Source organism: Dreissena polymorpha, unplaced genomic scaffold, assembly GCF_020536995.1.
Source record: "Dreissena polymorpha isolate Duluth1 unplaced genomic scaffold, UMN_Dpol_1.0 chrUn007, whole genome shotgun sequence".
NCBI classification, from domain to species: Eukaryota; Metazoa; Mollusca; class Bivalvia; order Myida; family Dreissenidae; genus Dreissena; species Dreissena polymorpha.
The window spans coordinates 906,571-933,763 of NW_026273321.1; the positions used below are offsets into that span (position 1 = coordinate 906,571).

General features: G+C 37.6%; 1 protein-coding gene across 1 annotated transcript; it reads left to right on the forward strand.

Moving 5' to 3' along the window:
* On the forward strand, window positions 1-27,193 carry LOC127863407 (uncharacterized). Its single transcript, XM_052402929.1, has 9 exons — window positions 1-96; window positions 9,043-9,517; window positions 10,818-10,985; window positions 13,305-13,505; window positions 13,960-14,073; window positions 16,618-16,731; window positions 18,745-18,957; window positions 26,251-26,423; window positions 26,986-27,193. The coding sequence occupies exons 4-8, from the start codon at window positions 13,470-13,472 to the stop codon at window positions 26,377-26,379; spliced, it is 606 nt and encodes a 201-aa protein (XP_052258889.1). The 5' UTR covers window positions 1-96; window positions 9,043-9,517; window positions 10,818-10,985; window positions 13,305-13,469; the 3' UTR covers window positions 26,380-26,423; window positions 26,986-27,193.

Genomic DNA, 27,193 nt, shown 5'->3' on the forward strand with positions numbered 1-27,193 from the left:
TCTAAGGCCCGTCCTGCTCGAGATGGTAAAACGCGGGAAAGAAAAAAAAACATGGCAATCAAAGATCTTTGTAAACATTGTTCTTGTAACAGTAAGGTAAGCATATCGGCATTACTTGATGGATTGTAATCACACCGGCGTTTTCATCCAAAATGTGTAGTTTTATTTATTATGCTAAAAACTTTATAAAAATGTACAATTAAAAAGTTGCATATTAAAGGGATCTTTTCACGTTATGGAAAATTGAAAAAATGAAAAAACTTTTTTCAGATTCGCAAATGTTCGTTTTAGTTAGGATATTTGTGAGGAAACAGTAATACTGAACATTTACCATGCTCTAAAATATTCATTATATGCATCTTTTTACGAATGAAAAAACTATAATATTTTGTGACACTTCCAGGATTGCTTATATTAAGTATAAAAAACCCCATCATAGTATGATTACGGATGGCCTAGTGGTCAGCGATAGACTTGAACTCCAGGGGTCAGTGGTCTAGCCCAATTGAGGGTTACTTTTTTTCTTTAATTTTATTCTTTTTTTTCACTAGACTTTTTTAGAACAAATGTTTACATTTCTCAATTCTGCAAAATCCTGTTTCTATTAACACTTAACAATTAGTTTATTAAACCAAACATTCTTTTAACTTAAGCTGTGTTTGAAAGTATGAACTGTCTAAATCAGGACTCTTGAGCCGGTAGGATAACCTGCGTCTGAATGATGCAGGTTTGCGTCAGTAGATTCGACTCACATTGAAACTTTGCTATAATCAACATCTTACAACAATGCACTGGACTCAATATTTGATACACAATCCCCAATGTTAAAAATCAGAGTTTTATAAATGTGCAAAAAATCAGTACCGGTAATTTGTTTAGCTGTTTTCATTCTACACCAAATTTGGTTACATACTCAAGGTTGGCGCTAAGGAAAATCAAGGTTGGCGCTAAGGAAAAAAATTAGTAGCCAAATTTCAGCGTTACGCTGGCGACCCACATCATAACCTTATTTGCTCTACACATGAATGTACCTGAAACTGTGAGTGTGAGACTAACAAGGAATGAAAATCATTATATTTTTTAGCCTAAATGTATTGGTATCGACAAACATTGTTTTTAACCCTTATCTTGCCATAAACCTAATGGCTTATCAGCTTTTCCACTGCTACTAAACTATTACCATATGGCATCTGTAAACATGATAGTATCAGTGGCATTCATTTAACATGTTTTGTGCATTAAACTTAGATTTTATCTAATAACTCCAAGAAGCAAAGTTGCAGATAAATAAATAAGCTACTCTGTGGTATAATTATTACTTACAAAGTACAAAATTATGGTTACATAATATATCATTAAAGATTAACATGATTCAAAGAACAAGGCATAATTTGTATAATGCTGACCAGTATAGTAGTTAAAATGTACAAAAATTATATTTTATCATAAACAACAATATATCAATATGTTAAATTTTGAAAATAATTATGTTCTGCAAATGTATTCTTTGTTTTAGAAAAACACACTGAATAAGATCAAGTGTCAAGAAGAGTCTAAGCTAAAATTAAACAGTAGTAGAGAATTTTTAACATGGATGTCCAGTGTGTTTTAAAAATTCTCTACAAAATTGTGCACAATGATATCACTGATTTTGATTATTTGATTTTATAGTTTAAAGTATTTGATTTTATAGTTTAAAGTATGTACATATTATTAGCTTGGCGTTTTTTCGGAGAAAACCCAAGGAATTGTCATAGCCAGCTCACCGTCCGCCAGCATCATGCTAAAACTAAGACATTTTGCTATAAAATCCAAGAACTTCCACCTACAACTTAGAAACTTCATATGTAAATGCACCTTGATGAGTTTTACACGCCACACCCAGTTTTGGGTCACTAGGTCAAAGGTCAAGGTCACAGACCTTAAAAATATAAATTCTGACAAGCTTTTATTTATTCAAAAATTCACCCGCAGCCGAGTGTTGGCACCCATTATGTGGTGCTCTTGTTATAAATTTATTTGCTGTCAGCCTGTCACTCTCTTGATTGCCTTCAGGCTTGTAGTATTTGGGTGTATGGTAGCACATTAAACACTCCGGATTACACATTGGCTTCTCACACTGAAATCATTCATATGCCGTTTGTTTTCTCTTGAACCCTTCCCTATATTTTGAACTTCCATTGCAAACAATGCAGTCTCTGGTAACCTTCTGTTTCTTCGCACCTGGCTTGGGCTTGCAGTGTCCGATGAAATGACGTTCGGTCAGTTGGGTCAAGTATTCAGACTTCTGTCCCTTCTGTTGCGGTTTCAGAGCATTTGGGGCAGACTCGATGAGTTCTGTTACCAATGTATTTTTCGGAAGTCCATGTTGGAACGCTTCTTTTGCTGCTGGCTGTACTTCATGTGCAGTATGTAAGCGTTGACCACAAGCATATTGAAGAGGTTAGAGTACAATTTTTTCCACCACTTGACACATTTGCGGAGCACATCATAATATTGAACAATTTGATCTGAAAGATCAACTCCTCCCATTTTTAGCTCAACTATTATTTATGAAATATATATAGTGGAGCTATCCTACTCACCCCGGCGTCGGCGTTTCCGTGCCGTTTCTGTTAGCGTTAGCGTGCAAATGTTTAAGTTTTCGTACTACCCCATTTATTTTCATTGTCCCTTGACATATTGCTTTCATATTTTGCATACTTGTTTACCAACGTCACCCCAACCTATAAACAAGAGCAGACAACTCTTTCAAGCATTTGTCATAATTATTGCCCCTTTTATACTTAGAATATGCATATTATTGATAAATCTATTTTAAAGTTCGCGTACTACCCCAAATATTTCCTATATCCTTTGACATATTGCTTTTATATGTTGCATACTTGTTTACCAACATGACCCCAACCTATAAACAAGAGCGGACCACTGTATCAAGCATTTTGACATAATTATGGCCCCTTTTACACTTAGATAATTGAACATTTTGCTTAAATTGCCATAACTTCTTTATTTATGATCACATTTTATTATTACTTTGACAAAACAACACTTACCTGAATACCACAATAGATTCCACCCAAACAATACCCCACGCCCCTACCCAGAATCCTTCCCCCCCCCAACCTCCCCCCCCCCAATTTTTTTTTTTTTTTAAACATCATCTTATAAATAACCACACCCCACATTATACCCCCCTCTCACCCCCCCCACCCCCCCCCATAGCCCCCCCCAAATATTTTTTTTTTAAACATCTAATAAATTACCACACCCCACATTATACCCCACTCTCACCCCCCCCTACCCCCACCTACCCCCCCCCCCAAAAAAAAAATATTTTTTTTTTTCATTTTTTTATTTTTGAAAGATCGTCTAATAAATGACCACACCCCACATTATACCCCCTCTCAACCCCCCCCCCCCCCCAAAAAAAAAATAATTTTTTTTTTTCCTTTTTTTATTTTTGAAAGATCGTCTAATATCAATATGAACAATTTCCCCATGATGGCTTACATTATACTGTCAAGTACTCGAATAGTCGAGCGATCTGTCCTCTGACAACTCTTGTTACGCTCTAGGTAGGGTGGCATATAGCAGTTGAAATGTCAGTTTGTTTGTCTGTCTGTCTGTGTGTCTGTCCGAAAACTTTAACATTGGCCATAACTTTTGCAATATTGAAGATAGCAACTTGATATTTGGCATGCATGTGTATCTCATGAAGCTGCACATTTTGAGTGGTGAAAGGTCAAGGTCATCCTTCAAGGTCAAAAGTTAAAAAGTACAATCCAAGGGAAGTAATAAGCTTTTAAAGGGAGATAATGTATAAACCTGCCAAATGATATATTGAAATTGTATTTCAAAGCGGCACAAAAGGGGGGCATTGTGTTTCTGTCAAACACATCTCTTGTTTTTTATGTAGTCCACAATTGCAGATGGCTTCATGATGGGCTCATTTGTCTTGCGTTTCACTTTATATGTCACCACTGACTTGGCCTCATGTGTTGTTGACAACATGTGAACATCTCGTTTGTCATGGTACTTCAATGCGAGGAGATTTTCTCGTTGTTCGAAGATTGTTTCATCCTGCTTTTAATAGCTTCACTGAGCTGAAAGCCTTGAGTTTTTTAATTCCTTTCTGTTGATGCGCACTGTTCCACATGCATAAGTATCATATGATGACAGCACATCATATAATTCTGGAGTTGTATAATAATTGTCCATGTAAACATGGTGCCCTTTGGTCAGTTTACCCTGTGCGTGCCATCATTTTGGACGTTTGCGTTATGTCAATATAGTGGGAAGTGGCATGACCATCTTCAGTTTCCATTGAATCCCAGTTAAAGGGACATTTACACATAGAAAATGTTGGAAAATTAAAACAAAGCAATTGAACTGAATTAACTTTATTAAAATCAACTTGAACACCAAACCGTACATAAAATAACAACGGGGTCACCTAGAAATATCCGAATTTCATAATACTGGCATAGTCATTGACACACAGATATTCCAATGTCAGGTACATTATATTCATTTTAATACATCAATACATTGAAATAAACTCGCACATATTTAATTATTATTTCTTATTAAATGTGGTAATGTGTGCTAAACAGATTCCCGACTGTTATTTCATTTTTTGATAATCATTTGAATTTTTGTCATCATTTTTCTAAAATAACTTAACAAAATTATTAATAGTTTTAAAAAGGTGTGTTTGTTAAAGGGATCTTTTCACGCTTTGGTAAATTGACAAAATTGAAAAAAAGTTGTTTCAAATTCGCAAATTTTCGTTTTGGTTATGATATTTGTGAGGAAACAGTAATACTGAACATTTACCATGCTCTAATATAGCCATTATATGCATCTTTTGACGATTTTAAAACCTAAAAATTATAAAGCGTTGCAACGCGAAACGATTGAATAATTTGAAGAGTTCTGTTTTTGTCGTTAAATTTTGTGAAACTACGAAGATAGCTTATATAAGGTATAAAATACGTTAAGTATGTGTACTCGGCGGAATAGCTCAGTAGGTTAAAGCGTTTTTACTTCAGGACTCTGGCAGGACTCCAGGGGTCACTGGTTCGAAACCTGCTCCGGGCAATGTTCTTTTCCTTTTTTAAATTTTATTCTTGATTTTTTACTGGAGCTTTTACGATCCAATGTTTACATTTATCAATATAAAGCATTTAATGAATACGTTAAAAAATGCCAAAATCTGTGAAAAGGCCCCTTTAAATCATGCAGATCATTAAAAGGATTATATTATACCTTCTCGAAAAAGTGCACTAAATGCGCATTAAATGTGCTTTTAATGCGCATTAAAGCGCATGTTATTGGCACCGTATTTTTTGCTTAAAAAATACGGTGCCAATAACATGCGCTTTTAAAGCACATTTAAATAAACATGCGCATTTTTCTGTTCAAATAATACACTTTTTGAGAGTATAAATGCACTTTGATGTGTATTTTAAAGTGTATTTAAGTGTTTTTTCCAGTGGAACTAATACGCTTAAGTACATTTTTAACCAGGTTTTCCGAAGGAAAAAACTGGTTATTAGATTGGCGAATGCGGGCGGGCTGGCTGGCTGGCTGGCGGGCTGGCGGAATAAGCTTGTCCGGGCCATAACTATGTCGTTCATTGTCAAATTTTCAAATCATTTGGCACATTTGTTCACCATCATTGGACGGTGTGTCGCGCGAAATAATTACGTCGATATCTCCAAGGTCAAGGTCACACTTTGAGTTCAAAGGTCAAAAATGGCCATAAATGAGCTTGTCCGAGCCATAACTATGTCGTTCATCGTCAGATTTTAAAATCATTTGGCACATTTGTTCACCATCATTGGACGGTGTGTCGCGCGAAATAATTACGTCGATATCTCCAAGGTCAAGGTCACACTTTGAGTTCAAAGGTCAAAAATGGCCATAAATGAGCTTGTCCTGGCCATAACTATGTCATTCATTGTGAGATTTTAAAATCATTTGGCACATTTGTTCACCATCATGGGACGGTGTGTCCCACGAAAGAATCACGTCAATATCTCCAATGTCAAGGTCGCCACGACTAAAAATAGATTAAAAAAAAAAAAAAACTTACAAAGGGGGTTAATTTTTTTTGGTCATTTCAAAAGTTCAGTTTGAGTTTTCTCCCTTTATCAGATTTTTTTTTCACAATGAAAACCTGGTTTTGTGACAATTTTGTCCCTTGTTTTGGTTAAGTGTACTAATATGCTTACTGTTTTTTTTGTACTCCAAAATGTACACTTCAAGCTTATTTAAAGCGTTTTAATTTACTTAGGAAAACATGAAAAATACACTTGAGTACGCTCTAGCGTATTTTTTTTAGCTCACCTGATTGCTCAGGTGAGCTTTTTAACCGGTCTTTGTCCGTCGTATGTCCGTCCGTCCGTCCGTTAACATTTGTTCGTAAACACTCTAGAGGCCACATTTATTGTCCGATCTTCATGAAACTTGGTCAGAAGCTTCGTCCCAATGAAATCTCGGTCGAGTTCGAAACTGGGTCGTGCCGGGTCAAAAACTAGGTCACTAGGTCAAAAAAAAAGAAAAAACTTGTAAACACTGTAGAAGTCACGTTTCATGTCCAATCTTCATGTAACTTTGTCAAAATGTTTGTCTTAATGATATGTTGGTTGAATTCAAAAGTGGTTCCGGTCCGTTGAAAAACATTGCCGCCAGTGGGCGGGGCAGTTTTCCTTATTTGGCTATAGAGAAACCTTGTAAACACTCTGGAAGTCACAATTTTTGCCCAATCATCATGAAAGTTGGTCAATACATTGGTTTTATTGATTTCTCGGACGAGTTCGAAAATGGTCCAGATCGGTGAAAAAGCATGGCCGCCAGTGGGCGGGGCATTTTTCTCTATATGTATATAGTGAAAACATGTTAACACTCTAGAAGTCACATTTTTGGCCCAATTTTCATGAAATTTTGTCAGAACTTTTGTTTCCTAGATACGTGAGTTAAGTTTGAAAATGGTTCTGGTCTGTTGAAAAACATGGTTGCCAGGGGGACGTGGCAGTTTTCCTTATATTTATATAGTAAAAAGGCTTGCAAACAATCATGAATTAAGGTCATGTAACATGTGAGACAACTCTTCTAAATATTGCATTTAAGAATACAGTAGTTACTCCCCTTTGATTATTAATGTTTTCATAATAATACTGTGTAGTTGTGTTTAGTTTATGTGTTGTTATTCGAGGTTGGATGTTTTTATGCCCCCTTTCAAAGAAAAGGGGGCATAAAGTGATCGGACTGTCCGTCCGTCCGTCTGTCTGTCTGTCCGTCTTTCCGTCACACTTTGCATTTAGGTTTCCAAAAATGCTCATAACTTCTATGTACCTTGAGATATAACCTTCATATTTGGTATGCATGTGTATATGGACAAGGCCTTTCCTTACGCAAACATTTTTTTAGCCCTGTGACCTTGACCTTGAACTTAGGGTCCGCGTTTAGGTTTCAAAATCTGCGTTTAGGTTTCGAAAAATGCTCATAACTTCTATGTCCCTTGAGATATAACCTTCATATTTGGTATGCATGTGTATATGGACAAGGCCTTTCCATACGGACAAAATGTTTAACCCCTGTGACCTTGACCTTGAACTTAGGGTCTGCGTTTAGGTTTCAAAATCTGCATTTAGGTTTCGAAAAATGCTCATAACTTCTATGTCCCTTGAGATATAACCTTCATATTTGGTATGCATGTGTATATGGACAAGGCCTTTCAATACGCACACAATTTGTAACCCCTGTGACCTTGACCTTGAACTAAGGGTCCGCGTTTAGGTTTCGAAATCTGCGTTTAGGTTTCGAAAAATGCTCATAACTTCTATGTCCCTTGAGATATAACCTTCATATTTGGTATGCATGTGTATATGGACAAGGCCTTTCCATCTTAATCTGCGTTTAGGTTTCGAAAAATGCTTATAACTTCTATGTCCTTTGAGATATAACCTTCATATTTGGTTGGTATGCATGTGTATATGGACAAGGCCTTTCAATACGCACAAAATTTTTTACCCCTGTGACCTTGACCTTGAAATAGGGTCCGCGTTTAGGTTTCAAAATCTGCTTTTAGGTTTCGAAAAATGCTCATAACTTCTATGTCCCTTGAGATATAACCTTCATATTTGGTATGCATGTGTATATGGACAAGGCCTTTCCATACGCACAAACATTTTTACCCCTGTGACCTTGACGTTAAACTTGGGGTCCGCGTTTAGGTTTCGAAATCTGTGTTTAGGTTTCGAAAAATGCTCATAACTTCTATGTCCCTTGAGATATAACCTTCATATTTGGTATGCATGTGTATATGGACAAGGCCTTTCCTTACCCACACAATTTTTTACCCCTGTGACCTTGACCTTGAACTTAGGGTCTGCGTTTAGGTTTCAAAATCTGCGTTTAGGTTTCGAAAAATGCTCATAACTTCTATGTCCCTTGAGATATAACCTTCATATTTGGTATGCATGTGTATATGGACAAGGCCTTTCCATACACTTATTTTTTTTTACCCCTGTGACCTTGACGTTGAACTTAGGGTCCGCATTTAGGTTTCGAAATCTGCGTTTAGGTTTCGAAAAATGCTCATTACTTCTATATATATGTCTCTTGAGATTTAACCTTCATATTTGGTATGCATGTGTATATGGACAAGGCCTTTCCATACGCGCAAAAATTTTGACCCCTGTGACCTTGACTTGAACTTAGGGTCCGTATTTAGGTTTCGAAATCAGCGTTTAGGTTTCGAAAAAAGCTCATAACTTCTATCAAGCGTTTATAGGGGGCATAAGTCATCCTATGGTGACAGCTCTTGTTTTTCATTCGTTACTATCAGCAAATTAAAATATTAAATGTTTCTGCTTTTTAACTTTGAGGGAAGTTAGTCTTTAATGTTAACAATATTTGAATAAAACTTATTTTTATCTAAGACAATTATTTAAACTATACACAGAATATTTTCTTTAGAAAAATGTATGCATCCTTAACACTCTATCATCAGAAATATTGAAATTTTTTCAGGACATGCTACAAAATCTGAACAACTTAACTCCAGAAATCAAAGCCTTACAGGAAGAAGTCAGACAATTCGGAGACACCTCTTCTCCCGAAATCAAAGCCCTCCTTGAAACATCTAAAACCATAGAGGCAAAATGGGAGGCACTTAAAAAAGCTGCTAACCAAAGGGACGAACAACTTGAGGCAAGCACTAAGCACACTCAGAACTTCCAGGCGCAGTTGGACAAGATGTTGCTATGGTTACAACTCAACAAATGAAAACTTGACGGCTTGACTCCTGATGATGCTGAACAGACTTCAATCGCTCGCAAACTGAAAGATGCAAAGGCGCTTGAAGGGGACATGCGCAGGCTGGTGTACGATCACTAGCTGCTGAACCAGGAGCGGCAGTCCCTTATGGAGACTGTTGACAGTGATAAGGGGCCTATCAGGGTCCGTCTGGAGGACATGAACCAGAAATGGGAGAATCTTAATGAAGGTAGGTTGGGCATAGAACACGTGTGTGTATTTTACATCTTAGAAAGGTTGTTTTTTAGCTCACCTGTCACGAAGTGACATGGTGAGCTTATGTGACCGTGTGATGTCCGGCGTCTGTGTGTGTGTGCGAGTGTGCGTGCGTGCGTGCGTCCGTCAACGTCCGTCAACAATTTGTTTGTGTAGACAGTAGAGGTCACAGTTTTCATCCAATCTTTATGAAATTTGGTCAGAATGTTTATCTTGATAAAATCTGGGTTGGGATTGTATCTGGGTCATCTGGGGTCAAAAACTAGGTCACTAGGTCAAAAACTAAGTCACATAATAGGTCAAATAATAGAAAAACCTTGTGTAGACAATAGAGGTCGCAGTTTTCATCCAATCTTTATGAAATTTGGTCAGAATGTTTATTTTGATGAAATCTGGGTTGGGATTGTTTTTGGGTCATCTGGGGTCAAAAACTAGGTCACTAGGTCAAAAACTAGGTCAAATAATAGAAAAACCTTGTGTAGACAGTAGAGGTCACAGTTTTCATCCAATCTTTATGAAATTTGGTCAGAATATTTATCTTGATAAAATCTGGGTTGGGATTGTATTTGGGTCATCTGGGGTCAAAAACTAGGTCACTAGGTCAAAAACTAGGTCAAATAATAGAAAAACCTTGTGTAGACAATAGAGGTCGCAGTTTTCATCCAATCTTTATGAAATTTGGCCAGAATGTTTATCTTGATGAAATCTGGGCTGGGATTGTATTTGGGTCATCTGAGGTCAAAAACTAGGTCACTAGGTCAGATAATAGAAAAACCGTCAACAATTTGTTTGTGTAGACAATAGAGGTCACAGTTTTCATCTAATCTTTATGAAATTCTGTCAGAATGTTTATCTTGATGAAATCTGGGTTGGGATTGTATTTGGTTAGTCAGGTGAGCGATTCAGGGCCATCATGGCCCTCTTGTTTATAATAATTGGGGAAATATACAAAAAAGTGTTGTTGTTCTTTTGGATTTGACATGTATTTTAACTACAAGTAAGTTGTTTCTTTATTGTACATTTTCTTACCTTAAACTAATGTTAATTTTGTATTTGTTTACCAATCCTTAAAACTTCAAAGAAGGCAGCAGATATCACACTGTAAGTCTTTGCAAGTTTACGGATGTATGTCTGAAAATTCCTGTCTCAGTCATAACGGTGCCATATATTGTTGATTGTAAAAGTTACAACTGTGTGAGTGTCCCTACCTCAACAGTCCAATGGTCTCTACACTCTGAATAAGTATTCTAGATGTACCTGGACCCTGTTTCCAGGTCTGAGTGAGCGTGTGCAATGCCTGGAGGAGCTGAGTAGCAGGCTGACAGAGTTTGAGGACTGCAGTGTGAGCCTGCAGCAGTCCCTACAGGACCTTGAGAAGAGGCTGGACTCACAACAAGCTGGGATCCTCGGCCAAGGACCCCCTCAACAAGGACAAGATCAAGGTACCGTGTTTGAGCCTCACTTTGGAAAAACAGGGCTTAATGCATGAAGGCTACTCAGAGACAAAACTTTCTGGATTTTGGCTGAAAAAAGACTTTCTCCAAGTAAAAAATACCATTTAAATTACCGTATACTTTCGATTGTAAGACGCCCTCGCTTATAAGATGCACCCTGACTTTGGACTTTATAATGGGTGGATTTAAGACTGACCCGCGTGTAAGACGCGGTCAAATTTTGCCGTTTTCATGGGCCGAAAAACGGCAGAATGTTGAAGAAAATCATCAATTAGTAACACATTGAGAATTTTTCAAACTTGCGCTGCATACAATTAGTAATTCACGCAAGTCTGAAAAATAAAATAATAAAACAACGAAGTAAATAATAATAATTAGTGGGTTTTAATTTATTTTCAATAGCATCGTATGGCGATAACACAGTCCGCATTTTCTTATCAGATAGAGACTCAACGTTCAACAACTTATTTTCCTTTGACTTCCAGTCTCTAACCATTTTCTCGGTTATTCCGAATTCACGCTCGGTTGCACGATTAGAATGTGTTTTTGCGTTTCGTTTTATAACCTTGATTATGCAAATTTTACGCCCATTGTCTATCAACAATAAGTAATGCCTACTTTCATAAAATTAGCCAATCGCGTGATAGAGTGATAGACTCCGAAGCACAGATCGAAATCACGTGTCAAGAAGAAAGCCATATGCGGATAATTGCATGCGGTCGCTCTTTGCTACCGCTGTCGTTGGCCCATATAAATAAGGTGTCGTCGGCATTAGGGGGTCGTCTGAATAAACATGTTTATTTAACAATTGACAGTTGCAAACTGGTAACTTACTTCAGAGGATACCCTAATTGCCAATTATGTCTTAATTGACAATAACATCGAACAAAGATGATCAGGTGATACAAACTTCTCAAGTAGCACTTGTAATCCGCAGCGTATTTATTTAACAATTGACAGTTTCAAACTGAGAATTGATTTTGCTGTTGTTTTCAGCATGTTAATTTGGCATCGTGTCGCCGCTTACACACATATACTATAATGGCCAATTTATATGACATTTAATGACGTCGCGCGCAGACAATTATGTGATACAAACTTTTCAAGCATAATCACGGACAATATAACGTCTTACGCCCCAAAAATAACAAAATTCATATAAAAAATAATAGACAACAAAATCAATAACGATACATTTTATTACAAATAAATCGGTAACTGAACATAGCCTTCCGATACATGGTACGGGCCAATAAGGAGTTTAGAGAAAATGCAAATGGCTGTCGCGATGATTCAAAACAAATGACAAGTGTCCAACTTGGCTAGCGTATCCCCAGTAAACTGGATATTTTGAAAAAAATTCGTTTATTTTCACCAGTATCTCGCTTATAAGACACGACCCCCACTGTAACTTATAAATTTGAGTCTTAAAAATGCGTCTTACAAGCGAAAGTATACGGAAAAGGGGTTGTCCCTGATGAATTGAGCCCGGTTTTTCTAGAGTGAGACTCATTGTGTCTTGTTCTGAGAAAATTGGGCTTAATGCATGTGCGTAAAGTGTCGTCCCAGTGTCGACGACACTTTCCGCTTTTATGGTATTTTTAGTTTCAAGGAAGTCCCTCCTTGCCGAAAATCAAGTTTAGGCGGAAAGTGTCGTCCCTGATTAGCCTGTGCGGACTGCACAGGCTAATCTGGGACGACACTTTACGCACATGCATTATGACCAGCTTTCACAGAACAAGACACCATTGCTTGTGTTGATGATTGTGAGTCTTATCTCATTTTATCTCATACTTCTAATTGCCTGATTTCATAATGAAAAGCATAGCTCCTTACCATTCTGTGTGACGGCTCAAGCTGGTCTGGAGCTACATTGGCAACATATGGCATTCTACCAAAGTCAATAAACCATATTTTTATGCCCCCGGTAGGGTGGCATATAGCAGTTGGACTCTCCGTCAGTCCGTGCGCCCGTCCGGAAACTTTAACATTGCACATAACTTTTGCAATATTGAAGAAAGCAACTTGATATTTGCCATGCATTTGTATCTCATGGAGCTGCACATTTTGAGTGATGAAAGGTCATCCTTCAAGGTCAAAGGTCAAATATATGGCTTCAAAGCGGGGCATTAGGGGGCATTGTGTTTCTGACAAACACATCTCTTGTTAGAATATGTTATAGCTGGTGAATATGAAGTATGCCATTGAAAATTTAATGTGAATTAAATGAAACAAAAATAAAAAATAAAGTATTTCATCATAATATGAGATTAATAAGTATATAATATATATCATATAAAATTGCAGGCCATGAAGGCTGAGGCCTCTGCCCTGGACTCTCAGCTGGACTACCTGGATGGACTCTTGGTCAACATGGAGGATGCAGATGGCACAGTGCCTGCTGGGAAGGTAGAGGCTGCTAAGCAATGCTAGACCTCTCTGCAGCACCAGATCGCAGAGCTCCTTCACGACATGGAGGCGGGAACACAGATTGTGGATCAGTTTCAGGTTAGATTGTACCACTTTAACTTTTATAATAATTTTGTTAAACCTGCACAGGGAAAGGATATTTCAGTTGGTCGGTCTGTTTGTCGGTTGAAGAAGCTCATATGTCATCCCTTTAGATGCAAACATTCCTTAGTGATCTGCCCTTGAACATAGCTCACAAAGAAGTATTAGGGTAAAGCTCTTGTTTCTTCCATTTTTATAGTCAATATACCAATCAGTATGTGAGTTCAAAAGAAGAAAAGAATACATATAACATGATTGATAAGAGATCAAAGCTCCATGTCTGCTGTTCATTATAACATTTAAATTTTCTTTGGTCTGACCATATTTGTCTGAAATGTTTCATTGCAACTAATATGTCTACTCAAAGACAGGCCACAATATTGTATTGAACGTTAGATCTGTGCTGATGGATGAGAATCTTGAGTACAAATGTGTGTCCATGTTGTAACAGAATGCCATACAGAGGGCCAACAGTGATGTCTCTGACCTGGATACCAGTCTAAAGAACTTTGGTCCAATAGCGCGTGAGGAAACCATTCTACAGAGGCAGAAACGGGAGACTGAGGTAAGTGTACAGAGGGTTGTAACTATAAACTTGTAGAACTGAGAGGCGGCAGCCATTATTGTTCTTGTCATGCATTACAGATTATCTGCATAAGAATGAAGAATGATAATATATCTAATAAAACAATAACACTGGTCATTTAAGTAATGAAATGTAGTGAAAGTAATAATGAATAAACCGAAAATTATATGAGAATGATGATTAAATAAAAGTGTTGTTTTTTTAGCTCACCTGAGCGATAGCTCGAGGTGAGCTATTGTGATCACTCAGCGTCCGGCGTCCGTCCGTCCGTCTGTAAAAAATTTGTAAACATCTTCTTCTACTAAACCATTGAGCCAATTTCAACTTAATTTCATGTGGAGCATCCCTAGGTCATGGGACAAAAGAATTGTTAAAAAAAATTTGATCACATAACCAAGATGGCCGCCATGACCATATTTGGTAAAAACCTTAAAAAATCTTCTTGTCAGAAACCGCTTATCACATTTTCAAAATTTTTTACAGGGATGACCTTTGAGGGCTCCCCTGAAAAAGTTGTTCAAAGAAATTCGATTCGTCAAAAAACATGGCCGCAGGAGCTCGTTGAACTTTGCATGTTTATTCGTTTTTGCCTATTTTGTGAAAACTTTCAAAAATCTTCCACATTTTTTGTCTGATCCTTTCCAAATTTGCACAGTGTCTTTATATCAATGAGGACACGAACCCTACAAAAAATGAGCATTATTGGTCCATGAAGTACAGAATTACCTCCCCTTGAATGGAGAAAATGGTGTTTATGCAATAAAGTCCAAATTTTTCATCCAATTCTTTCCAAACTTGTAAGGATTTAGCATGGTTCAAACAAGGGAAACAACTACGGTTTATGCATGTTCTTTTAATTACAGATTTGCCTCCCTTTAATTCATTCAAAATCTCATTTTACAGCAGAGATTCCAAATCTGACCTGTAAATGAGCCCCATATTTACTGCCGGTGCTATGTTACCTTTTCCCATTTGATCATTCTTAAGTATTGGTCTTTGTAAGCTGCTGCTACTGCTACGTACTGCTACTACTACTACTACGACAGACTACTATACGAAGACGACACGACGACGACGACGGCGACGACTACGACCACGACGACAGACTACGACACTACTAAGACTACTACTCGACTACTACTACTACTACTAGTACTACTACGAGTACACTACCACCACCACCACCACCACCACACCACCACCACGGCGACTATTACTACTTCGACTACTACGGCCACTACTACGACGACGGGGACCACGACTGACTGAGACTACGACGACGACGACCACGACTACGAACGACGACGACAGACGACGCGACGACGACTGAACGACGAGAACGACTACGGCGACTCGACTACGACGACGACGACTACGACGACGACGACGATAACGACTACGACAACTACGACTACTATACTACTACTACTACTACTACTACTACTACTACTACTACTACTACACCACCACCACCACCACCACCACCACCACCATTCACAGTGACAAAAAATGTATTCACACAATGGCTGCTACTACAACTTATAGCCCATATAGGGGGGCATGCATGTTTTACAAACAGCCCTTGTTTCTATGGGATTTTAACCACAACTGTTCATGTTTATCTCCGACACATATTTTTAGGTCACCTGTCATGAAGTGACACGGTGAGCTTATGTGATCGTGTGATGTCCGGCGTCCGTTGTGCGTGCCTGCGTGTGTCCGTGCGTCCGTCCGTCAACAATTTGTTTGTGTATACAGTAGAGGTCACAGTTTGCATCCAATCTTGACGAAATTTGGTCAAAATGTTTATCTTGATGAAATCCGGTTTGGGATTGTATTGGGGTCATCTGGGGTCAAAAACAAGGTCACTAGGTCAAATAATAGAACAACCTTCTGTAGACAATAGAGGTCACAGTTTTCATCCAATCTTTATGAAATTTGGTCAGAATGTTTATCTTGATGAAATCTGGGTTGGGATTTTATTTGGGTCATCTGGGGTCAAAAACTAGGTCACTAGGTCAAATAATAGAAAAACCTTGTGTAGACATTAGAGATCACAGTTTTCATCCAACCTTTATGAAATTTGGTCAGAATTCTTGATGAAATCTGGGTGGGATTGTATTTGGGTCATCTGGGGTAAAAATCTAGGTCAAATAAATAGAAAAACCTTGTGTTGACAATAGAGGTCAAAGTTTTCATCCAATATTTATGAACTGTGGTAAGAATGTTTATCTTGATGAAATCTGGATTGGAATTGTATTTGGGTCATCTAGAGTCAGGAACTAGGTCACTAGGTCAAATCATAGAAAAACATTGTGTAGACAATAGAGGTCATAGTTTTCATCTAATCTTAATGAGTCAGGTGAGCGATTCAGGGCCATCATGGCCCTCTTGTATTCATTAGTTAAGTGCACGTGTATTTTGTTGACAATACTAGCTCCATTGAGCTTAAATCCTTAATAAGTGACATCTTTCAAGCTTGCATGCAGGTGGGGTCTTTAATATTTTTATTGTCATTTTCAGGTGTTCATTTCAAAAGTCAATGACCTTGACAACATGCTGGATGACCTTGAGTCTCGGTATGACTCCATGAAAGCAGACAGTTATGTCACACCATCTGGCGGTCTTAAAGCTCAGGTGGGTTACACTACATATCAAAGGATATTTTAGTCTAAATTGAATAAGAATAAGACATTTTATGGTGTCATTGATTATGAGCACACACATGTTTACCGTAAATTTGCGGCCATAAGTCGACCTAAAAACGCTCCTAAAATTGACTTTAAAAGTCAACTCGACTTATGGATGAGGTACTAAATAAAAATAAAAAAACATATTTCTGTGCCGTTTTTTTTTAAAGTAATAAATCTCCGAAGCGGAGGATTGATGACTGTTTACGGTAAGGCCGACTCGTCTTTTACTTAAATGTCCGCCGATAACAAAATACTCATGTTTACATTGGTTTTTGAATTCATTAATCTTCGTAATAAGTCCAAATAAAAACATGTAAAACTAACTACGAAAATATTAAACATTTGTGACATACAGTAAAGTGGCGAAAATTATACATAGCAATTTGTCTATCGATACATATGTCCGTTGTCTGCTAAGAACAATAGAAAATCGACTGCTGACACTTGTACCCATTTAAAGTTAATCCGTGTAAATACAAACTGTCAACAGGTGCAGGTGTCTTTATGCCACCAATTATCGCTTCTCGGCCTTTGACTAAAATCAAAGTGTAAAGTGTAGTGTTGGCATCCTTTCAATCATTTGTCTTTATTGCGTTACGCCTAAAATAGTTATCCGTTAATGATATGCACAACGGTTCTGCTACAAACTACTTCTGACCAATCAAAAAAATTACTCGATCGTTGGATACGCCTTTAACCAATCGCTATTGTTCAACTTCACATGGTATATTTTTTGATTGGATGAAGGTGTGGTTTCGTTGATTTATTCACAAAACTGTCCCACAATTAATGCATAATCGTTTCGTAAATAAATAGATCTTATCTGAGTGAAGATTTCATTCATTGTTTGATTATAATAATATTACGCACTCACCTGGATTATTAAAAAGTGTAATAGGACATATTAAATACACAATTACTTTCGATTATCTGCTAAGTATTATTAGATAAGACGTTTTTCCAGAATGCAGAAAATTTTCCTCGGGTATCTCGTGATTTACGAATATAGCGAGCGATGCGAGTGTTGGTAAATTCACGTGTTTCACGCATAATGGCAAAAGCGTTGTTGATTATTTGAGAGCAAGTTACAATTATTTTGACCATATAATGAATTTCTGCGTTCAAGATTTTACAGAATTTTCACATCAATAGCACTAACATTTGAATACAAAAACATCTGCTCATAATATAAACGCTGAAAGTTATTACATTAAATGGGATAATAATTTTAATTTGTGAAATATATATTAAGTTCGAAATAATGAATGATATGTTATTATGATTTTGAACAATAAAATATATATTTTTCGTGATCATTAGTAATTGAAACGTTGAATGTATCGTTTAAAATATATTTCTTATTATTAATATCCCAAAAAATGTCAACTGCCGGTACAAAAGCCCTCAGAACCATGACTAAAACTTCACTTAATCATGTCCGAGATATTGAGGAAATTTACCCCCCGACTTATGGCAGAGTCAAGGCAAAAAACCAAGTTTTTCTAGCCACATTATACCCCTCGACTTATGGCCGAGGTAGACTTATGGCCGCGAATGTACGGGTATATATCTAGTAATAAGTATCAACTACATGGTTGTAAATTTACTGGTGAAAAGCTTGGTTGGATAAATAACACAAAAACACTAAAGTCAAGAATGTTTATATGAGTCGCGTTCTGAAAAAACTGGGCATAATGCATGTGTGTAAAGTGCCGTCCCAGATTAGCCTGTGCAGCCCGCACAGGCTAATCAGGGATGACACATTCCACTTTTATGGTACTTTTAGTTTCAAGGAAGTACCTCCTTACCGAAAATCAAGTTTAGGCGGAAAGTGTTGTCCCTGATTAGCCTGTGTGGACTGCACAGGCTAATCTGGGATGACACTTAACGCACATGCATTAAGCCCAGTTTTCTAAGAACAAGGCTCATATAAGCTGTGATTCCATAATTTTTGCAGCTTGACCAGTTGCGTAACCAGCAGGAGAAGCTGCGTGACAAGAGTGAAGAACGTCTACAAGAGGTGCAGACCATCTACGGCACACTGGAGGGGGTGACTGACAACCTGCGTAGAATGAGGACATGCATCAACCGAGCCTCAGACGAACTCGAGATGCAAGAGCCGATTGGCACTGATGTCAATGCCATCAAACGTCTGCAAGACGAACTCAAGGTAATCAGGAAGCTGTACTTTCCTTACAGATTTAACACCGTTGTCTCTATATGATTGGTATACATATAGGGGGATAGTGAATGGGAAACTCCCAATGACTGACAAAAACAGTGGGTTTCATTATTTTAATGTAATAATGTTACAGGATATTATATTTTTTTTAGATTTATACACTTATATGGCAGCTTTGTAAATCATTCACATCTTAAATGTTTATTTTATCATATAGATTCATCATAGTTAAGCAAATTTGCAAATCTGTTTATAGATTATAGACTTATCATAAATTGCTGTTTCTTAAGGCTGCACCCAATTGTTTTCAAGATATAACTGACGTTTGGATAAATATCTAAAATCAACCAAAATTGTGATTACTGAAAAATTCATTTTTATTTTGTGGTTTTTATGCCCCCGGTAGGGTGGCATATAGCAGTTGAACTGTCCGTCTGTCAGTCAGTCAGTCTGTCAGTCTGTGTGTCCGTCCGAAAACTTTAACATTGGCCATAACTTTTGCAATAATGAAGATAGCAACTTGATATTTGGCATGCATGTGTATCTCATGAAGCTGCACATTTTGAGTGGTGAAAGGTCAAGGTCATCCTTCAAGGTCAAAAGTCAAAAAATACAATCCAAGGGAAGTAATAAGCTTTAAAAGGGAGATAATTTCTAAACCTGCCAAATGATATATTGAAATTTTATTTCAAAGAGGCGCAATAGGGGGCATTGTGTTTCTGACAAACACATCTCTTGTTCAAGATGTAAACTGCTCGCAATGTTAACATCGATAAACACATGCTTCCTTTGAATGTTTTAATTACGTTATATGCGCATGTGTAAGATTCTATCATTAGAACTTATGTTAACAGGCTTTAAAGTGTTTGAACTTGGTTTGTTACACATTCCTGACAACGTACTTGACGGCAATTAATATAATTATATTTGAATACAGGTTAATAAAGACCAATGGTATTGTTTTTAAGTTAGCTAAAAACACTTATTTGGGTGTTTTATGACGAAGTAATAGATACAACTATGCGATATAAGAATCGTATATTACAGCAGAAAAATTGTTTAACGTACCTGACAAACTCAAGTACTCGCCTTCAAAACTAAACTTCCTGATTAAAGTGTGACGATTTGCATTAAAGTAAATGGTTATTTTTGTGTTTTTCTATATATTTTATTATTGCTTTCCATTTTTGTACGCTATATTTTCATTTATTTCTTAGGAAAATGCAAACTTCAACGCTCATTAAAGTAGTTAACCTTCTTGACCGAAGTTTTTGTGACAACGGAGGAGTGCACATCAGCGTGTCAATTTTAGGAAAATGTTGAGAATGTTGATTGCTAAAATTATCCAACACAAAATCCTCAAGGACATACATTAATTGTTATGATTTGAAACTTCTGTCAACCAAAGCTTCTATGTAAAAATGGTGAACTATGCTGTGCGACAGTCTTTTTTTATGAAATTGTATGTCTTTTTAGCTCATCTATTTTTTGAAAAAAAATTATGAGCTATTGTCATCACCTTGGCGTCGGCGTTGGCGTTGGCGTCGGCGTCCGGTTAAGTTTTGCGTTTAGGTCCACTTTTCTCAGAAAGTATCAATGCTATTGCATTCAAACTTGGTACACTTACTTACTATCATGAGGGGACTAGGCAGGCAAAGTTAGATAACTCTGGCGTGCATTTTGACAGAATTATGTGCCCTTTTTATACTTAGAAAATTGAAAATTTTGGTTAAGTTTTGCGTTTAGGTCCAATTTTCTCAGAAAGTATCAATGCTATTGCATTCAAACTTGGTACACTTACTTACTATCATGAGGGGACTGGGCAGGCAAAGTTAGATAACTCTGGCGTGCATTTTGACAGAATTATGTGCCCTTTTTATACTTAGAAAATTGAAAATTTCGGTTAAGTTTTGTGTTTAGGTCCATTTTATTCCTTAAGTATCAAAGCTATTGCTTTCATACTTGCAACACTTACTAACTATCATAAGGGGACTGTGCAGGCAAAGTTATGTACTCTGACTGGCATTTGGACGGAATTATGGGCTCTTTATACATAGAAAATTGAAAATTTGGTTAGGTTTTGTGTTTTGGTCCACTTTACCCCTAAAGTATCATAGATATTGCTTTCATACTTGGAACACTCGCAAACTATCACAAGGGTACAGTAAAAGGACAAGTTGCATAACTCTGGTTGTCATTTTTACGGAATTATGGCCCTTTTTTGACTAAGTAACTTTGAATATATGGTTAAATTTTGTGTTTCCATCCAGTTTACTTTTTAAGTATCAAGGCTATTGCTTTCAAACTTCAAATACTTTCATGCTATCATGAGGTTAATGTACCTGGCAAGTTGAATTTTACCTTGACCTTTGAATGACCTTGACTCTCAAGGTCAAATTATTAAATTTTGCTTAAATTGCCATAACTTCTTTATTTATGATTAGATTTGATTGATACTTTGACAAAACTACTCTTACCTGACATACCACAATAGACTCCACCCAAACCATTCCCCGTGCCCCCCCCCCCCCCCCCCTAATATTTTTTTTTTTTTTTTTTTTTTTAAGATCATCTCAAAAATGACCACCACACCCTCACACTATACCCCCCCCCCCCACCCCACCCACCCCCCAATTTTTTTTTTTTTAAACGGTTAAAAAAAACAAATATTTATTTTTATTATTTTATGCTTGAAATACCGTCCAACCATCGCACCCAAGAATCCCTACCCACCCCCCCCCCCTCCCCCCATCCGAATCCCCCCCCCCCCCCGTAATTTTTTTTTTTTTTTTTTTTTTTAAGATCATCTCACAAATTACCACCACACACTCACACTATACCCCCCCCCACCCCACCCCCCCCAATTTTTTTTTTTGAAACGGTTAAAAAAACACAAATATTTATTTTTATTATTTTATGTTTGAAATACCGTCCAACCATCGCACCCAAGAATCCCCCCGACACTCCCGCCCACCCATCCCCACCCCCGAATTTTTTTATTTTTTTTGAGTTTTTTTTTTGCATTTTCAGAAGATAATGTAATAAATTCCACACCCCCACACTATACACCCCTCTTCACTCCACCCCTCCCTCCTTTGTGATTGAAAATGACCTTTAAAAAGAAAATAGATGAGCGGTCTGCACCCGCAAGGCGGTGCTCTTGTTGTAGTCTATGTAAGACATTTGGAAAGTGTTACATTTCACTATAATTCCTGTTTGCAATCATACTAACTGGTTAAATAATAATCTTTCCAACAAAGTATTTCATTTATTAAATGGAAATCACACTGCGACACACATTTATTGAAAATGTCCCTTTATCTGACATTCAATGTTCATCCTCCATTGTTTCGACATATGTAGCACAGTCTGTATTTCCGTGGTTGATGTCAATACCAACTCAATACCCAGAAGATGCCTCACACAGTTCAAACAGTTTCATTTCAAATTTATTTGGTTTCTGGGGATTATATACCCTGAATTGAACCCTTCCCTTGAATGGACATATACCCTCATCAAAGCTCAAATGTTGCTCTGGCGCATACTTCTGAAAATTGTCTGTGATCATTTGGAGGAAGGGTCGGATTTTATGAAGTCTGTCAGATTTGTCATCACTATCATCTTCAACAATATGGAAATTTGACAGTATAAGAAGAAACCTGTTTTTTAACCAGGTTTTCCGAAGGAAAAAACTGGTTATTAGATTGGCGAATGTGGGCAGGCTGGCGGGCGGGCGGAACAAGCTTGTCCACTCTCTAATTCAAATAGTTTTCATCCGATCTCTACAAACTTGGTCAGAAGTTGTATCTAGACAATATCTAGGTCATGTTCGAATATGGGTCATGCCGGGTTAAAAACTTGGTCACGGGGTCACTTAGTGCGTTTTAAACATTGAGCATGTTGTCCGCTCTCTAATTCAAATAGTTTTCATCCGATCTTTACGAAACTTGGTCAGAAGTTGTATCTAGACAATATCTAGGGCAAGTTTGAATATGGGTCATGCTGGGTTAAAAACTAGGTCACGGGGTCACTAAGTGCGTTTTAAACATTTAGCATGTTGTCTGCTCTCTAATTCAAATAGTTTTCATCCGATCTTTACGAAACTTGGTCAGAAGTTGTATCTAGACAATATCTAGGTCAAGTTCGAATATGGGTCATGCCGGGTTAAAAACTAGGTCACGGGGTTACTAAGTGCGTTTTAAACATTGAGCATGTTGTCCACTCTCTAATTCAAATAGTTTTCATCCGATCTTTACGAAACTTTAAGGTCAGAAGTTGTATCTAGACAATCTAGACAATATCTAGGTCAAGTTCGAATATGGGTCATGCCGGGTCAGAAAATAGGTCACGGGGTCGAAAAACAGATTAATTTTGAAACAAGGGGGGTAATTGTGATTAACAATCAGTAGCAATGCACATTTTAAGTTGCAGTTGTCTCTCTTTATCAGACTTTTTTTTCATGAAAACCTGGTTTTGTGACAATTTTGTCCCTTGTTGACATGGTTTTGTTAAAGAATGGTGTTTCAATGTTTTCATTTGAAGAGCAATAATCTTCTAATGATGGTTTCCTTACAATTCCCATGAGAAGCACTAGTGACATGAACACTTTCATTTCATCAACAGTTGTATCCACCCACCTGGTCAGTCTGCTGTGTCTGGCTTGAGACAGTGTGCACTTTGAATTCTTGACTGTGCATATTTATTTGTTTGTGTCACCATATTTTGCCACATTCTTTCTTCAAACAACACATTGAACATACTCAAAGGTGTTATATCCTTGGGGATATCTTCGGCATTCAAGCCTACCTGGCTATCAAATTCCATAACAAAAGGTGCACATGGAGTGTCAACATTCGACCAGCCATTTTCTGTGTCACTTGGAAAATCCTTGTCACGCACAGATTGTTCTAGATTAATTTCTTAAACAACACTAGCACTCAATAAAACATCTTCTAACACATCATCTTCATCAATATCATCCATAAATTTGTACTCACTATGGCTTTCTGTCCACAATTGTTTGAGAACATCATCAAGGTTCATTCGACGGTTCGCCATTTTGACTGTTGACTTTCCTTTTGATTGTGTTGGATTTTGTTCAGCATTTAAATATACAATAGTATTCGCTAATATTTTTAGCTCACCTTATTGCTCAGGTGAGCTTTTCTGACCGGTCTTTGTCCGTCGTACGTCCGTCCGTCCGTTAACATTTGCTCGTAAACACTCTAGAGGCCACATTTGTTGTCCCATCTTCATGAAACATGGTCAGAAACTTTGCCCCAATAAAATCTCGGCCGAGTTTGAAACTGGGTTGTGCCAAGTAAAAAACTAGGTCACTAGGTCAAAAAAAAGAAAAACCATGTAAACACTGTAGAAGTCACATTTTATGTTTAATCTTCATGTAACTTTGTCAAAATGTTTGTCTTAATGATATCTTGATTGAGTTTAAAAGTGGTTTCGGTCTGTTGAAAAACATGGCCGCCAGTGGGCGGGGCAGTTTTCCTTATTTGGCTGTAGAGAAACCTTGTAAACACTGTAGAAGTCACCATTTTTGCCCAATCATCATGAAAGGTGGTCTAAACATTGATTCAATTGATATCTTGGACGGGTTTGAAAATGGTCCAGATCGGTGAAAAAACATGGCCGCCAGTGGGCGGGGCATTTTTCTCTATATGTATATAGTGGCAGTTTTCCCTATTTGGCTATAGAGAAACCTTGTAAACACTCTAGAAGTCACAATTTTTGTCCAATCATCATGAAAGTTGGTCAAAACATTGGTTTTATTGATATCTCGGACGAGTACGAAAATGGTCCAGATCGGTGAAAAAACATGGCCGCCAGTGGGCGGGGCATTTTTCTTTTTATGTATATAGTGGCAGTTTTTCCTATTTGGCTATAGAGAAACCTTGTAAACACTCTAGAAGTCACAATTTTTGCCCAATCATCATGAAAGTTGGTCAAAACATTGGTTTATTGATATCTGGGATGAGTTTGACAATGGCTCGGATCGGTGAAAAAACATGGCCGCCAGTGGGCGGGGCATTTTTCTCTATCTGTATATAGTGAAAACATGTTAACACTCTAGAAGTCACATTTTTGGCCCAATTTTCATGAAATTTGGTCAGAACATTTGTTTCTTTGATACGAGAGTTGAGTTCAAAAATGGTTTCGGTCAAACCTTGTGATCGAACAATTTGGAAGTCACATTTTTATGCCCCCCTTCGAAGAAGAGGGGGTATTTTGTTTTGCTCATGTTTTGCTCGCAGATGACCCCTATTGATTTTCAGATCACTAGGTCAAAGGTCAAGGTCATGGTGACTCAATTTAGAAAAATGGTTTCCGGATGATAACTCAAGAACGCTTACGCCTAGGATCATGAAACTTCATAGGTACATTGATCATGACTCGCAGATGACCCCTATTGATTTTCAGGTCACTAGGTCAAAGGTCAAGGTCACGGTGACCAGAAACAGTAACATGGTTTCCAGATGATAACTCAAGAACGCTTATGCCTAGGATGATGAAACTTCATAGGAACATTGATCATGACTCGCAGATGACCCCTATTGATTTTCAGATCACTAGGTCAAAGGTCAAGGTCATGGTGACTCAATTTAGAGAAATGGTTTCCGGATGATAACTAAAGAACGCTTACGCCTAGGATCATGAAACTTCATAGGTACATTGATCATGACTCACAGATGACCCCTATTGACTTTCAGGTCACTAGGTCAAAAATCAAGGTCACGATGACTCAGACACAGTAAAATAGTTTCTGGATGATAACTCAAGAACGCTTACGCCTAGGATCATGAAACTTCATAGGTACATTGATCATCACTCACAGATGACCCCTATTGATTTTCAGGTCACTAGGTCAAAGGTCAAGGTCACGGTGACTCGACACAGTAAAATTATTTCTGGATGATGTCTCAAGAATACTCATAGGCCTAGGATCATCAAACTTCATAGATACATTGATCATGACTGGCAGATGACCCCGAATGATTTTCTGGTCACTAGGTCAAAGGTCAAGGTCAGAGTGACAAAAAACGTATTCACACAATGGCTGCCACTACAGCTGACAGGCCATATGGGGGGCATGCATGTTTTACAAACAGCCCTTGTTATTAAATTGCATTTTTGACAAAACTCTTTTTGTCATTAGAATAAAGCTATCAATTTAAGCAGGAAAAATCCTTTTGACCTGCCTTATGCATAGGATATGGCTCAGAGAGTGGTGGTGCTTCTTATGATGACAGCCAAATTCTGCTGCTACAGATGTTGCCTGGTGATGCTGCTGCTGATGATAACAGCCATATGCTGCTGCAGTTTGTGCCTGGTGATGCTGCTGATGATGATGACATACACCCTGCTGCTGCAGTTGGTGCCTGGAGGTGGTGCTGCTGATGATGATAGTCAAATGCTGCTGCTGCAGTGGATGCCTGATGATGGTGCTGTATTATACATGTTCATACCTAGGCAAAGGCAAACTTCATATTTGACCATAAAATAACTGGAACTGTAGTATCATTGAATGTCTGATAAATAATGCAAGAAAGATTTTTAGACTTTTAACATTTTTTAAGACTTTAATTCTATTATTTAATAGGGAATCATTTAATTTTGTTCATGATATATGGGCAATTGCCATAACAGTCTGAGTGTTGAAAAGAATTGCAGTAAAAATATTGTTATGTGTATTTAGAGACTTGAAATGATAAGTTTAAACATATTTATTTTAGCTTGATTGCATAGAAAACCTCAGGCATATTGAAACGCTCTTGAGTCCGTTTTCTGGGCCTAGAACCAGTACATGGTGTCTTTTGGTTGAGATCTAAAGTACGCTCCAACAGTGGGGATCAAACCCATGACCTCCCGGTCGCTAGGCGGACACTATATCCATTACACCACTGCGACTGCTTTATTTGCTGTTTTAGGGACATAATGTATGACCTATTATTTCAGGTGTCATTTTGTCATATCCATGTTCACATGTTTACATGTTTGATTCAGAAATGCAGCTGACAAGTTGGATTGATTGTACATGATCCTGCCTCACCAAGACCAGTAGCTGTGAGCTGAGCCTGATCATCTTGTGCACATTCTCGTGTAGAAAGAGAGCTACCATGAGATTGCTGATTTGGACATTTTGAGACAATTCAATAGGATTGAAGCTCTCTTTGATGTCCATTATTTGAAAAAATATGAGCTTTGTGGGAAT